This window comes from Micropterus salmoides, unplaced genomic scaffold (genome assembly GCF_014851395.1).
Source record: "Micropterus salmoides isolate LMB-PRFRI ecotype aquatic unplaced genomic scaffold, ASM1485139v1 Ms_hic_scaffold_13, whole genome shotgun sequence".
Classification (NCBI taxonomy): Eukaryota; Metazoa; Chordata; class Actinopteri; order Centrarchiformes; family Centrarchidae; genus Micropterus; species Micropterus salmoides.
This window is the reverse complement of record NW_024040374.1, coordinates 11,630,141-11,645,399: the sequence shown is the minus strand read 5'-3', so window position 1 is coordinate 11,645,399 and position 15,259 is coordinate 11,630,141. Positions and strand designations below refer to the sequence as shown.

The 15,259-nt window shown below is 37.4% G+C and overlaps 2 protein-coding genes across 2 annotated transcripts in view; both read right to left on the bottom strand.

Annotated features, from left to right (window-relative positions):
- Nucleotides 1–706: 706 nt before the first annotated feature.
- Nucleotides 707–8,995, bottom strand: LOC119900539 (N-acetyllactosaminide beta-1,3-N-acetylglucosaminyltransferase 3-like). Its single transcript, XM_038715581.1, has 2 exons — nucleotides 8,841–8,995; nucleotides 707–3,849 (listed from the first exon to the last, which is right to left on the bottom strand). The coding sequence occupies exon 2, from the start codon at nucleotides 3,837–3,839 to the stop codon at nucleotides 2,685–2,687; it is 1,155 nt and encodes a 384-aa protein (XP_038571509.1). The 5' UTR covers nucleotides 3,840–3,849; nucleotides 8,841–8,995; the 3' UTR covers nucleotides 707–2,684.
- Nucleotides 8,996–12,240: 3,245 nt separating this feature from the next.
- The window catches only part of LOC119900534 (low-density lipoprotein receptor-related protein 8-like), a 35,173-nt gene continuing 32,154 nt past the window's right edge, over nucleotides 12,241–15,259 (bottom strand). Inside the window, exon 13 of the mRNA XM_038715572.1 lies at nucleotides 12,241–13,256. Coding sequence (XP_038571500.1) covers nucleotides 12,966–13,256 — 291 coding nt within the window. The 3' untranslated portion in view covers nucleotides 12,241–12,965. The remainder of the gene's footprint in view (nucleotides 13,257–15,259) is intronic.

Here is a 15,259-nt window from a genome sequence, read left to right as displayed (position 1 = left end):
AGATTAAGGTTTCTGTAACTCGCACTAGCCGAACAACTTTCGCAAGATGTCTTACGTACCGGAGGCTAGATCTTTGTTTTGTCTATTACAGGTGAAATATCTGTGGGATGTGTACGGTGGTATTTTTATGCACAAAATAATCTACAGTACATTATATTTTCCTTGTAATTATGATTTAGTTTTCCTAAGTGCTACTTTTATATAGGCTACTTTGTTGTGTATTATTGTATAATTGTTTTATTCTATCCAAATTTTCAGCCTCCTACACTGTGCAGTCCTGTTTTGTGAAAATAAAGCTGAATCTTGATTTTTACATTTCAGATATAAGGTAATTTGTCTGTCTTTAATTAGTAAGACAGACAAATTACCAAACGGCCATTACTAATTAGTAAGAAATTAGTAATAGCCAGAGTTGGGTAAGGTAATTTTCTAACTGTAATAGGTTAGTTAAAATGTAATAGTAGTGTAACTATTTCAATTACTTTAACAAAGTAATGTAACTTATTACATTAATTACTTTTTGATTACATTTCTATTTTATGAATTAATGTTTTAAACTGTTAACCATTTTCAAAACATGAGAACCAATCAAAAGCATCAGAATATAATCAAACTTTACTAAAGGGCTGTGGCTGTAAATGGAAAAGGAAGACATTGTGCACATTAGGTACATACAAAGCAACAACATGAATATTAGTATTCAACATAGTCTATAGTCTAGTTTATTAAAGACAATATTAAGATGTTTCCCCCAATGTATTTATGTACATTTTCATAAGTTACTGTAATTACACTTTTTTACAGTTACATTTATTTTGTAATTAAATTACCTAGGCTGCCTAACTACATTACATGAAGGCTAAGTAGTTACTCCCCAACACTGGAAATGGCACATATGGCCTCATTGCACTCATATTTTGCATGTGTTTTATATGCTGTCAATTTGTTCTGCAATTATTTTCTGTGGGAGGACTATGTTAACATATCGCAAGACTGGACATTACCATTCCCATTATTAATATGGCACATGGTTTTGCCTCACTGCACGTTTTTCATTTTGGAAGTCATTTAGTACTGCAGTAACATATTTTGGACACAAGAGGGCGCCACAGTTCTGTATTGTCTTTCCAGATAACCTCCATAATACTTTTAACATCATTTAATATTTTGGGGGATTTTACTTTACTCTCTGACCAGTCTGATTCGTCTGATTTAGGTTTCAGCATGTGATGTTGGTCAGACAGAGAGAGAGAGTCAAGTAGCTTCCCACCAGGTGTGCTCAGAGCCTTGAAATAAGATAATAATAATCCAATAGTAATAATATCTTATTAGCGTCTCTGGGTGTACACTGAGAAAGATCTAACAACATAACACCAATATATATATTTTTGTTTGTTTGTATTAAATACACTTTACAGACAGTACAGAATTTCATCTCAAAGACATAAATTATAAAACACAATATATAATATCTTCTTAGCAACATGAAAATAAAAGATTTTGGGCATTTCTGTATCTCTTTAATAAAGACAGAAATCTCTGTGTGTCTCTCTGTTTGTATTTCCGTTATGTCAGGAACCGTTCATCCCCTTATAATGGTTATTACTGACAACTGATTATTACTGTTTGTAACTGTTTGTATTTTCTAAGTATTTGACACATAAACAATACATACAAACAGTACATAAACAATTTCGTTCCTCCAAAACATCTTTTTACAATTATAACTGTGTTTCTGGTTGAGAAACACTTATGTAAGGCACACAAACACAATATTAATCTCTTTCTGAACATATTGTTCTAACCGTAATATACAGGTTGTGCTAAAAACATCTTTAAATTAAAAAAATGTCAACTTATGTTGCTTTAGCAGAAAATTACATTAGACAACATTACATTATTAGACTTAAGAAACCCTGAGTTTTATCTCTGAATTATATTTTTGTAAACCTGTGGACACCGTAACCATATAGCCCATACCCACTTAGAGCTGAGTATTGTTCAAAAGGTATCAATAGTTTCATATATAAAATACTATTAAAAAGGAATATTTTAAACAGAAAATGTCTGACCAATCATTAAGCAGCATTAACAAGCATTTGGTGCTAACTTTTGGTAGTTGGCTGTTTTTGGGACAATTATGTGCTTTGGACATGATTCACTTGGCAGTCAAAATGTATCTTGAATCAATACCCATCCCTAGTCACAACACAATCACACTTTTAAGCTGACAGCAATTATATAAATATGTAATACACAAAACACACTCTTCCATACAGTCATCATTAAAGGAATTGCAGATGGTAGCCCACAGAAAATACCAGCACTGATGTCTATATCTAGTTACCAAATGATTTGCACAAATATATACATGGTTTATACAGCTCAATTAGAATATCCCTTCCTGAACGGATTTCACTATAAACAGATGAATTGATTAGCTTTTGAAATAATTCAAAAATTATTATCTGCTCTCATAAAATCCTGTGGTTGTCATAAAATCACAAGCCAGCCGCACTAGAGTCCACTTGGAGGCAGACCCTTTTTAAGCATCTCGGCCCAGTTGTTTAGGCTGCGCCAGAGTTTGATTGACAGCTTTCACAATGCCCAAAAGAATTATATTAACTGTTCAAACGCACCAGGATCTGTTTTCACCGAACCAAACAAGTTAGGTGTGAAAGCAGTTACTTTTTGTTGCTGCTAAAGCCTTTCTTGTAGGGACCACAAATCAGCTTAGGATCATGTATTCTGTGCCACATAACATACATGTGAGCTGAAAGGAATCGATGTACCAGTAAAACGTCTTTAAAATAGCAAGGATCGAATTTATCTAGGGTGCTGGATGGAATGTACAGTCCTGCCGTCTTCACACCCATATGGGAAACAGGACTGAGTCCTGCTTTGGCCAGACACATCCCCATGTAAACATCATCAATGGGAAGAATGGTAATGGTCTGGGACATATTGTATATTACCAAAGCGGTATAGCCAGACAAGAGGAAGCCCCCACCCCCACAGTAAGGGGGATAGGAATCTGACTCCTGTATCTGAACTGGGATAAAATATTTGCTCCCTGGTGATCTAATGGGCCCCACATACTGGATCAGATGGCCAGTAAAGAGGTGCTTGCTTCCATTATTATCCTTGAGGCCTTGGAGAAACTCAACCATGTTGTCTGTGTTGGCAAAGACATCATCATCACCATTTAGCAGGAAGCGAGCGTTCGGACAGTTTCTTTCCATCCATTCTAAGAAGAGAATCTGCTTCAAGGTGAGGTTGTAGAATGTGTCACTAAAGTCCCATTGGAGGATGTCGTTGTACTCCTGTTGCTCCAGCTCGAGTAGTTTGTTCAGTCTCTCTTTCTCAAAACCAGTCTCAGTTGTTCCTGAGATGAAGATCCTTCTGATCCACACACCATTGTGTAACCTCTCTTTAGCCCAGGTTTTGCGCAGAACCTCTCGACGGTCGTAGTTCACAGGGGAACTTTTAATGACCAGCAGAAGGAAGACTTCTGCTGATTTATCAGCTCCTCCACATTTATCAGGAATGTCCAGTAGCATGGGAAAATGGCGACAGTGTCGATAGTAGAGAAAGTCTTGTATGCTACCAGGAAGAGAGCTGAAGCCTTTGATGTTGGCAGCAGACACATTTCGTTGACATCTTGTCCAGGTGTATACGTAGGAGTTGTTTTTGGCCGGTTGCCTTATTTTACTGTCACTGTCCTTCACATCTACTTGAATGTGAATGGTTTTGTGATCAATAAAGTCTTTACAAAGATGGAGGACCAACAGACCAAGAGATCCAGCCAGCACCAACGTTTTTGCTTTGATGTTTCTCATCCTTGAAGCTCTGCAGTGAAAAAACAAAACACTTGTTTTTTTAATCAAAACATTTCAGATATCAGACATCAGACCTGCACATACTGCAGAGGCTTTCACACCACACCAGTTTAATGAAATGTGTGGGGCCACAACCTCATTTGTACACTACCTTCCCAGTGCAAAGTAATCAAGCAGCTGGTGAAGAAACATACAATACCATGCTAAACAGACCCATATTTCTCTTTCTCTGGAGTTGGTGGGCCAAACCAAAGCTAAAAAAAATAGGATAGAATATTGGAATTTTGACAGATTTACTAAACAAGATACAAAGGTCCCTGCTTGATGTGTATGTAGGCCATTTGCTCACACATTAGTCAGAACTTGATGATACGATGTATCAGGGGTTGTTGGTTTTGGAGCAATTTAAGCTTGACACCAGGATTAAGATTAACAACACTTTCATTTAAATAAAAAATAATAGTAATTTAAAACCAAATCTTCTACATTTAAATGAAATGGTCAAACAAAATGATGTGTGTTGAAGTGAAGTGAAGGCAGCCGATATCACTGAAGGTGGAATAAACATCAAAATCTGATATTCTGTTTCTATGATGACAAGCAGCACAGTGTCCCTGTTAGAACCAATGAAAATGCCCAAAGTCACAGCTAAGGGGTTTCACTCAGTGACACTCTTGAAAGTGATGGCTTTTAAATCAATCGCTCTCCCCTTACCCACTCACTGCGTTAAACACAGCATGCATCTGTTCTGTCTTTTCACTGCAGCTCTGCATTGCGATGTAATGTTATATATTCATTACTTTAAAAAGTAACAGTGGCAGTAAAACCTTTTCTCGCACTGTGATGGTATAACTTTGCAATCAAACCACAGTTCACCTGCGTCCCAAACCACTGTGAGGGAGGTGGGGGTATTTTCATGACAAAAATAAACGTTTCAAAACATCTCCCCTCTGTTTTGTCCCACAAATCACACCCTGTTATAGCCTTAGATATGAAATGGACAGAAAGAGGATTGATATGAGGATTTGTAGGTACAGCGCGGGTGGCTCAGCCTGAGAGAGAGAGAAAGGGACAGGGAAAGAGGTGTGTGAGTAGCCATTCCCTGTGAGCTAATAGGCTAATAATAACATTTTTCATTTAAATTAAAAAAAAGTTTTCAGTTCAGGTTTTAATTTCATGAAAAATTCCACAAAAAAGAATTGTTGTAGATATTACACTACTAAACCACCATGACATTTTTCCTGTCGAGCACCGCCTAGAGGCAGCTCACGTGCGCGCACCACACTGTCTGAATCGCTGTCTTAAAGCAAATAGGCAGTATACACAGGGTACCCAGTGTGACAGTTGGTTGACAGGAAAAAATATCCTGCCAGCAAATTCATGCTATTATTAATGTTCAGAATGAAATAAATAAAATTAACACTCCTCCATCAGTCACGTAAACTACTTCATGCAAGGTGGTAGAGGTCTCTCAAGTCTCACAGAACATAACAATTCCTGTCAAATTAGTTTACGAGTTGCCCTGATCACATATGAATGATGTTCTTATGTTGCTATAAATGGTTTGGGGACAAACATATTGTTGAGAACATTGAGAAAGTTATGAATTTGTGCATGCACAAATTAAATGAGTGCATAAATGTAACAAATAAGGCCTATTTAGCCCAGGCTCAGTGTGTATTTTGGAAGTGTTACTCCCCTTGACCACATGACAACTTATTTTCTGAATCTGTACGTTGGCGGGATGGGTACTGAGGTGTTTAAGTTATCAATTTCTGAATGATCAGAACTAAAATAATGTTAAGCTCTTGGGCTATTTCAGTATCAGAATTTGGTAAGCATTTTAAAGTGCGACTACATATGTAATTGTCTGTAAACTGCAGTTGTAAAGAACATGTAAAAATACTTGGAGCTAACACAGGTGAAACACAGCTTGTGCAAAGTGTATTCATAATATATGTTGTAATGGAGGTAACACTAATAAATCTAATAAAGCAGTATGGCATCCAGCACCAGTCTACGCACTAAAAGTTAGCGACTATCAGAGTACTTTTTCTAGTCTGTAGGTCTTCCTGAGGTCAAAATGATACAACTCTGCTCTTAAATGAGCATAATGCTCATTCTGCAGCTGCCCAGAGCATCATTTCAACCAACAAATGATTTACTGGAGATAGAGAGAACACCTAGTCTGGAGGTGGTTTTAAATTGATCCAAGATTCAAAATCATTCAAGATTTTCTTCTGAAGCATATAGATGGTAGAGTGTTACTTGATATCGACAATAAACTGCCCCTGAACTACAAACTCAGTTAAATTTGCTAGAAGCACAGACTTTTAGCATCAACTGTTCAGAAGAGATTTATTGAGCTGGCCTCTCTGGAAAACGATGCATGAAAATACACTTAGTCAAATTATTGTCTCTTGAGTCCAGAAGAACTCCTTTCAGTTCTCAAAATATAAGGCACAGACAGGTTGAATGCTTTAAGTTAAAGCTTTTTTGCGCATTTCGCCATACTCGTCTAAACAAAAGGCGTGACCAGACTGAACTTCGGAGCAGACATGAGGTGACTTGGCATCTGCCTGCAGACTCCTCACATGCTGTACTGTTACATAGGGTGTAGGGTGGCAACAAATCAAATGCTGTCAAGTCTCCTCAAAATGGGTGGAATATGTTACATAGGTGATGTCAGACATTAAGTCATTACAACAAACTAAATACCCATTTCGTGAAACATGTGAGAAAAAGAAGCTCCCGAGATTAACATTTAAGGCAAAATGACACACCTAGACTCATCACTAGCCTCACACTGCTACACAGCATCAGGAAATCATGCAGTAAACACCCAAATGACGGATTGAACCACATAAAGGTCAAACATTAAGTGCCTGAAATGAGCTTAGTTATTGTACGTGCATAATACAATCAGTTAGTGGAGTATTTTCTTCACCAAATAAACGGCAGATCACATATTATTGTACTACAGTGGAAGACTACAAAGCTATACTGTTTGGATTTTGTTAAGACTTGATTCAGCTAATTTCTTGTGCTGTTAAGATTTAGTGAAGGTCTTTTTGTTTCCAATGTTTCCGCCTTGCTGTCTATTGCATGCCTTTTGTATCATATCCTACTTGCGATGTGAAATTTCCATGTCGTCACAGTTTGCTCCTCAGACAACATTCCCCGCCCTCTGCACCACATAACTGAACTGCACCGTTTGCATGTTCTCTCTGCGTTTGACACACTGACACATACAACACATATTAACTTCATCAACAGCAGTCAATTTATACTTTACTTGTTGCGTTTGTGAATAAAATTACCCTCCAAATCTTCAAACTGTATGGTAGATTCACCTTAAGTTTGAATTCTTGTGAGATGGTGGCCTATTTTAAGTTTACTTTCAGTTCTTGGCAATCTGCTTAGGAACAGTGACTGAACAAAGATGAAGCTCAGTCCATGCTTCATAGTAAAAGTCAAAGGGTTTTTTTTTTTTTTTAGAAAACCATGTTTACAGATTTTTGTTCTCTGCTTTCTAAATTATCTGGAGATCATTTTGGTCAGTAATGACATGTAAAACCTTCAAATTCAGTTTCTATTCTTGAATGATAGTTTGTAATGGTGTGCAATGTTACCTTTGTAACAGTTATTAACTGGCGGGAAGTAACAAAGTACATTTACTTAAGAACTGTACTTAAAGACGTACTTGTGCTTTACTTGGGTACACCATTTTATGTTACGTTATAGTTTTACTCAACTACATTTCAATGAAAAATTATCTAAAATTTCTCAAAAAAAGCAAAGATTAAAGAAATTTGATCTTGGGGCCTGTATAGAGAGCCTGACCCCTATTCACCACTGGACTAAACTATCTAACTACATATGACGCAGTTAAGCTACTTCCACCTCAAGCAGTAAAATACTGCTAAGGTACTCATTGATGCATCAGTATTAACAGTTTAATAATATCATATATGATAATATATTTATTACAGGGAACATTTTACAGCAGAAGGAGGACCTTTACTTTTGATATTATATTATTATTAGTGGTAGGCCTATATTTTTCTGATAATAATTCTGTACTTTAACTTAAGTAGGATCTGAATGCAGGCTTTTCCCTTCTAGTTGAATGTTTTGCATTGTATTGGTGCTTTTACTTAAGTAAAGAATCTTAACTTAAGTAATTATTCCACCTCTGTCTATAAACACATAATTAGACTACATGAAAGGTTTTTTGAATTAAAACAGACATTTTACTAAAAACTTTTGATAGACACAAATATACATGGCATATTAAGTATGAACATATAAACAGTAAACTGAAGTTTAAACTTGTTCCTTCATTTAGCTACGTTGCTTCAACAGCTACGTTTCCTTAAGCACGTCACATGATATTTCCGTTTTCTACGAGAATGAAAGAATATCAGAATTAAAGTTAATTTAAAACAGCACACATAAGTTTGCTCCGTGACAAATATAGAATGGAATAATAATGGTGTTCTTCAGATTTAATGGCACAATCACCATCTCTACACCCATGCACGCTTTACATGCTTTTGTCAGGAGAGTGCACATTAGCCTCAAGACAGACTGCTTAACTGAAGGACACTATGAATGGCGTGCTCAATGAAATAATTTGAAGGATCAGGTGACATTTACATTAAGCAAACTATGAATAGAGAAGTGTGCGTATTCTAGTTTCTGCAAGACAGGACTGTGAAATAAACGCATTTAGACACATAGCCTACTTTATCTGTTTTTGTCTAAAACCTTTTTCAGACACGATCGTTGATTTGCCAAAGGCCTACGCTTGTTATTTTATCAAGTTATTGTATCAACTAACCAACAGTTAGTTAGTGATTATTTTTCAGTTAAGCCTCGTCGAAAATCCAGGGGTTAAAATCTGCTGATGTGAAACATCTTTCCGTTACTTTCAATAGGAAACTCAAATGCACTATGAAGTTCGTTTGAATAATTGACTTATTTTTATAATTGACTTACCGTTTAAGGGAGGCGTCAAGGGAGATTGATCCACTCGATCTTCTATGAAGCTACAAAGATTAATAAATCCAGTGTGCCCTCCATGGTCTGCTTTACTTTGTAGTCTGTGGGAGGTGCCCCTCTCTCTCTCTCTCTCTCTCTCTCTCTCTCTCTCTCTCTCTCTCTCTAGGTGTGTGTGTGTGTGTGTGCGTGTGTGTGTGCGTCAGAAAATTCTAAGTCAGACTCAAGTCACAAATTTGATGACTTTAGACTTGCCAAAATCAAAAAAGACTTGCAACTTGACTTGGACTTTAACACCAAAGACTTGTGACTTGAGTTTAAAAAGTTGAAAGTCATTCACAAGGCATGCCACAAATCAATTCATTGCCCCATATTTCCTGAATCAATTAAATACAGTCAGACAGGACAGAAACACAAAATTCATTCTGTTTTGGTGCTGGCTAATTGTATTTTATGCTGAGAGCTTTGGTAGCCAAATGGTTCCAGTGCTTGGTACTGACTACGCAGTCTTTATTGCTATCCTTTGTTGCTGTCATACCCGTCTCTCTCCCCTGTTTCCTGCTATTAAAATGATGTGTCAGCCCACTTAACAAACTTGTGTTAACAAATGAATACAAATTTTAAAATGCATTCATGATAAATTCATGTGTAAATGTATTATAATTTCTTAAAATAGCTTATACAAACCATATATATGTATATAGTGAAGAGCATGTAATGACTCAAAACTTGCCTTTTTTGACTTTTTGTATTGGGACTTAGGGGCAAAGGCTTGAAAGGTCTGACTTACAAAACAATGACCTCTGGAACGCAGTGTAGAAAATTGCCAAACAACCTAAACCAATATGTTTTACAGTAAGGTTACATCTCTTTTTTTATTATTTGATTATTATTAAATTATCCAATTAATTGCATAAAATACCCGTTGAAAATATCACAACTACTTTCCTAATGTTATACTTTTTACTGGATTTAAGTATTCATCCTGAAACACTGCTGCTGCTCTTTAGAACTTTTAATCAATATTCACTCTGCTTCAAAAAGCAGAATTAATGTTGAACCAAACACAAGTAATGAATAACTTTTTAAGCTACCCTTTGAACCCTTATGAGTTGCTTCTGACCATATGACTCTTCCTGTCCTGAAGGTGGACCTTGATACTTACTCTCTTGCTGGACAAATACCACAGTGAAGATACACATGATAACAGCTTCCCATTCATGTTTACAGTGGACACAAACAGATTGAAAAACAATACAGAGTGAAAATAAAGCTTCACGGTGTTAACACTTCTGTGAATGTAGTTGCCTAAAACCGCTGTACTCCCAAAAACCAAATGTAACTCCTGGAATAAAATTTCAGCCGTTTATTGATACTAGAAGACAGGTATACATAGGTAGGTAAGCAGGCAGACAGGCAGGGAGACGCAGGAAGTTTCAGGTACGGGTTGGGGTACAGGATCAGGTTTCTTGCTTTAGGCAAAAGAATGTGGTACATGGCAACTTTCATGGTCTGATGGACTGATGAGGGAATACGATGTAGGTAGAGGGGGTGTGGCAAGGCAACTGCAGAGCATGCAGAGCAGATGATGGGAGTGGAAACAGGTGAACACTGTTGGGATAGTCAGGTGATGAGGAAAGTAAAGAAACTCTGTGGGCATCTGGTGGATGGATGGACAATGGCAATGAAGGGCCCTGGGAGCTGGAGAGGAGCAACAGATAGATAGACTGTGACATCTGTGTGATATTGCCTTTTATTTATTACCACACCACATGCACACAAGAGCGAAAAAGCACAACCAAACAAAAACTGCAGCTTTACTATATTTGGACTGTATCTCACTGCAATGCAATACAGATGAAACTCAGCAACATTAACATTTAATGTGTTATAAACTGACACAGCCAGCAATGCTTGACAAATTTCAAGTGTTTCAAAGGTGGAAGTCTCAAGTGCCCTCAGGGACAGTGGTGCAGCAGCTGAACAGGGTCATGACAAGGCCAAGTGCTAAACTCAGAGCAGGTTCTCAGGTCGTTGTTTATGTACTATTCGTGATAGGAAATTAAATATCATCCTGTACATTTTAATCATTTCAAGGTTCGAGGTACATTTTAATCATTTCAAGGTTTCGAGGTACATTTTAATCATTTCAAGGTTTCGAGGTACATTCATTTGTCATTCTATAACATTGCTAAGAGGAATTAGAGGAATTAGGAGGATAAAACCAAGAGAGCCACACCTTTTTAGTGAAGATTCAACAATGATCAAGGATCAAGTATCAAAGGAATGTATTTGTCATTATGCAATACAAGGTTGCACAACAAAATTAAGTTTGTAGTCTCTTCGTGCTATATAGAACATAACTGATTATATTACATTTATGTCACAGTATGGTTTGGGTAAATATTTGAGCAAGACTGGCCTGTGTGGGCCGATTCAACAAATGAGCTAAAGGTCAAATTGCAGAAAAAGGTAATGCTGGTTCTGATAGCAAGGTGTCAGAACACACAATGCATTGCAGAGTATGTGGCTGTAAAGCCGCAGACCAGTCAGGGAGCCCATGCTGACCCCTGTCCATTTCTTAAAGCGCCTACAACACGAGTTCTAGGTGTTACTTGGCCTCCAAATTGGGAAACAATGATCTAATATTGATCATTGTGTCATAACTCAATATTTACTCAGAGTACGATTAGTTCCTAAGAAAAAAACGTTCTTAGGGAAAAGGTTACTTAAGTCAACAAAAGAAACTACAATGGCGTCAGCTTTTGATGTCACAAGTTTGATGTCTGATTATAATCAACGGTGACTTTCCAGTAGGTGACAGGTGACTTAAATTCAAATGTTTGGTAGTAAATAAGCAAATTAATTGATTTCTTAAATGTGCTATAATGAATATGCATACAGTATATTAACAATTAAATCAAATGTCTATGTGTAATGTAAAAGGGGTCACTCATAATGAAGAACCCACACAGAATTATCACCGGATGCTGAAGGTCCACTCAGCTATAGAGAGCTTTATAGCATCTTTCAGCACCTTGTTTTGGTTTTACTACCTGCAACTTTACTGTGTTAGTTCACAGCTCTCGTCAGAATTATTTTTAGACACAGGCAAAAATATATGCCACCTGCCCAGTAACAAATGGCAGAAAGACAAAGTTAGCAACTTGCCAGTTTGAATACCTAGCTAATTTAGCATATCAAGAGACAGCAATTTCCACCGGTTTTAGTGAGACAGGGTCTGAAGCAGTTTCTCAACAAAGTGGCAGGTAGCTCAGAACGAATGACTGGCTTAGCGCAAAGACTGGATCCAGGGAAAAACAGATAAAAGGAAAAAATATTTAAAAATCCATATATCCAGATGTAATAATGAGTCTTTACACATTGACAGACATGTTTACAGCAACCAGTGATTTATTGTAAGTCATCAGTCTCCTTATTATTCATATGATAGAAAGTGATAACTTAACATACATGACAGCATTGATAGGAAACATGTATAGTCATGTTTTGAAACATTTATTTCGTTTCTAACAATTCTATTCAGTTACAGGCACTCGTCGTTTACAATTCACAAGTTTTCAGTTTAAGTTGAGTCTGTGTGGTGGATCCAACTTACTTGAGTTTCGTGTTACAAACTTGGGTCTCTAATCCTAACACACAACCTTATGTCAACTGTACCATAACAAGTTATTTAAATAGAAAAAGACATTAGTGCCCGTCACTGTCACTTCCCTCCCTTTAATCCAACTGACTTCTTTCTCAACCATATCCTCTTTTTAACTTAATTTTATTATCAGCTTATTTCCCTGTACCCAACACATTGTCATACACGATGACTCACTTTTAAGTTTACCAAGCAACACACTCACACTGAGGATTTTTTTTTGTATTGGGCTTAATCTGTATGTACTATTTTGATCCTTTTATCTTTTTAGGTGTGACAAATTACCACCTGTCCAGGGACAGCAGATGTAAAATAGCCTTTTGGCTAATTCTGGCACATTATACATGTATGTATGTATTATTAATGTAAATTGTCCAAATAAACCTGAAATAAACAAATACATAAACAAATAAAATAAGACACCTTTATTAAAATGATCACGTCATTTTAAGATTCACTCAGTGTGGGCACTTGCAGTTGCTTTCTGGACTATTGTCTTCCTCACAGGGATGAAAACATATGTCCATTTTGCGTCGGATGCGCCTCCGTAGATGAAAGCGCCGCTGCACTGAGATGGTGTTGTACTCTTGGGCTTTTAGCTTGGCATAGTAATCAGAGAACTTGTTGAAGAGGAGCGAGATCGGCATGCCGTTCAGGATGATGCCAAATGAGATGCAGCCAAAGGCCACAACACGGCCCAGTATAGTCACAGGAACCACATCACCGTAGCCAACAGTGGAGATGCTGACCTAAGAGAGAAAATTGAACAGTAGATTTTCAACATTTTCTTCACAACAAAATGATCCCTTATGATGATTAGAAGAATGAGGCTCCACAAACTGAAATATCTTATCTCCTGAGACGACACTTTCCAGGTGTGATGCTGCTAAACTGGTATTATTTAGCAAGATTTGATCAGTTGTTTAGTTGGGAAAGTCCACTTCCAGTTTTATTTATCATAATTATTTTGATGATGATTTTGAAGTGGCTTTTAACAGTGCGCAAGAGCTGTATAGGTGAAATAAGATGAGAACTTTCTGAGACCGTAATCTGTACAACCAGCTAGACTACTAAACCAGTAGGCCTATTCAGAGAACAGACATGTCTGTCGTCAGGTTTAACATCTGCACCGGCTGGCCATGAAGGACTGTCGTCTTTCGGCTTTCACGAATGCTACACAAAGCAGAAAAAGGAGTCTCATGCAGCTGCAAGTTTCAAATGGGCTTATCATGGTTTGTTGCCCTGGCCCAGTTTGGATTAATTCAAGCAGCTTAACAAGGAACAGCAGGATTCACTAGCAAACAACCACCTGTAATGTAATCCTTTTCCTTCTCCATTAGCCAGCAAGGATAGACCAGTGATTGCATTTCCATGTTCCTGATATAGTGCTAGTTTGTGCCTGGTGACAAATTGTACCACTACGGGGAGGGGCATCCTAAACACACATCTATCTCATCTAGGTGTAAAGTAAAGTATTACCACTATTTTTAACACGTAAGCCCAGATACACAAATATAATGTTTCATAAATCTGCAAAATAGTGTCTTTTCTTGTTTCTTTTGATATTAAACTTATAATTATTAATTTCTAAAGCATTATTAGCTGAATTTCTTAATAATTATGCATGAATATTGATGTTAAGCCAACTATTTAAAACTTGGTGGCTAGTATAAACCATTATTCAAGAAACCTCCAGTACTGAATTATGTTAGTCCAGAAAACAGTCTTAGGAAGCCTTATGGACTGTAATTCCCTGGTGTTGCAGTCCTTGTCCCCGGGGTAACACTGTCTTCCTTATAGCCTATTCATCCCTTCATGCATGCGCCCTAACAAACAGAAGGAGTCACAGGTGCAGCAACAAGGTCCCTGAGGCCCATTTCAAAAAGGTAATAAAGCTGTTTACACTCAGATTGCAAATAGGTACAGCTGTCCCACAGCGCTTTCTTATGTACATGCATGGGTTGCAAGTTTGTATAATGTGTAAAAATGAATGTTGTAAATCTGACGAAGCTGAGCCCAGATCCCTTTGGCTCAGTTTCACCACTGGCTTCCCACTCAGTAACAATTGTATCTGTAGGGAAATACACCATGTTTATGTCAGAGGGCAACATATTCACACTCCCAACTCATCAAATGTGGGTGCTTGGCCAGTGGCCCTACACTTCAAACTACGCTCTACGTACCCCTCTAGCATCAGTTTTACCAAAACCAGCTTACTACGCGGACTTTTGCGCTCTGTGTACTACATCAACCAGACTCTGAAGGCACATCAATACATCACACTAGAGGGGCACCTCCAGAAATGATGCTAGAGGGTTACCTATAGTGTCATAGTTTGAAGCATATACGGCTACTAACCAAGCTGCCATATTTGATGAATTAGGAGTGAGAACGTGTTGTATAGGACACTATTTTAAGGTTAAATTTAGCATTAACATTATGTTTATGTTTAAAGAACAGCCAGTTAATAACATAAATAGTATCATGAATACTATGTTTATGAAGGTTAATCTTGAGGTGCTCTTCAAGGCACCTCCTCAAAGCTAAAGTATTTTCCATAAATTTTCTGTAGATTTTCCTTTCAATCAAACCTCTGCAGCTAAAAGGAGAGATAAGAGATTTTATCCAGTGAAACGCGCTGCTGTGATGTCAGCTTGGAATAAAAACCTTTATCAGGTGGTAGTGTTGCTGACTATATCACATATTTGTCTTTGTCAGGTGTAGGAAGAGGAAGAAGACAGGTGAGGGGAAG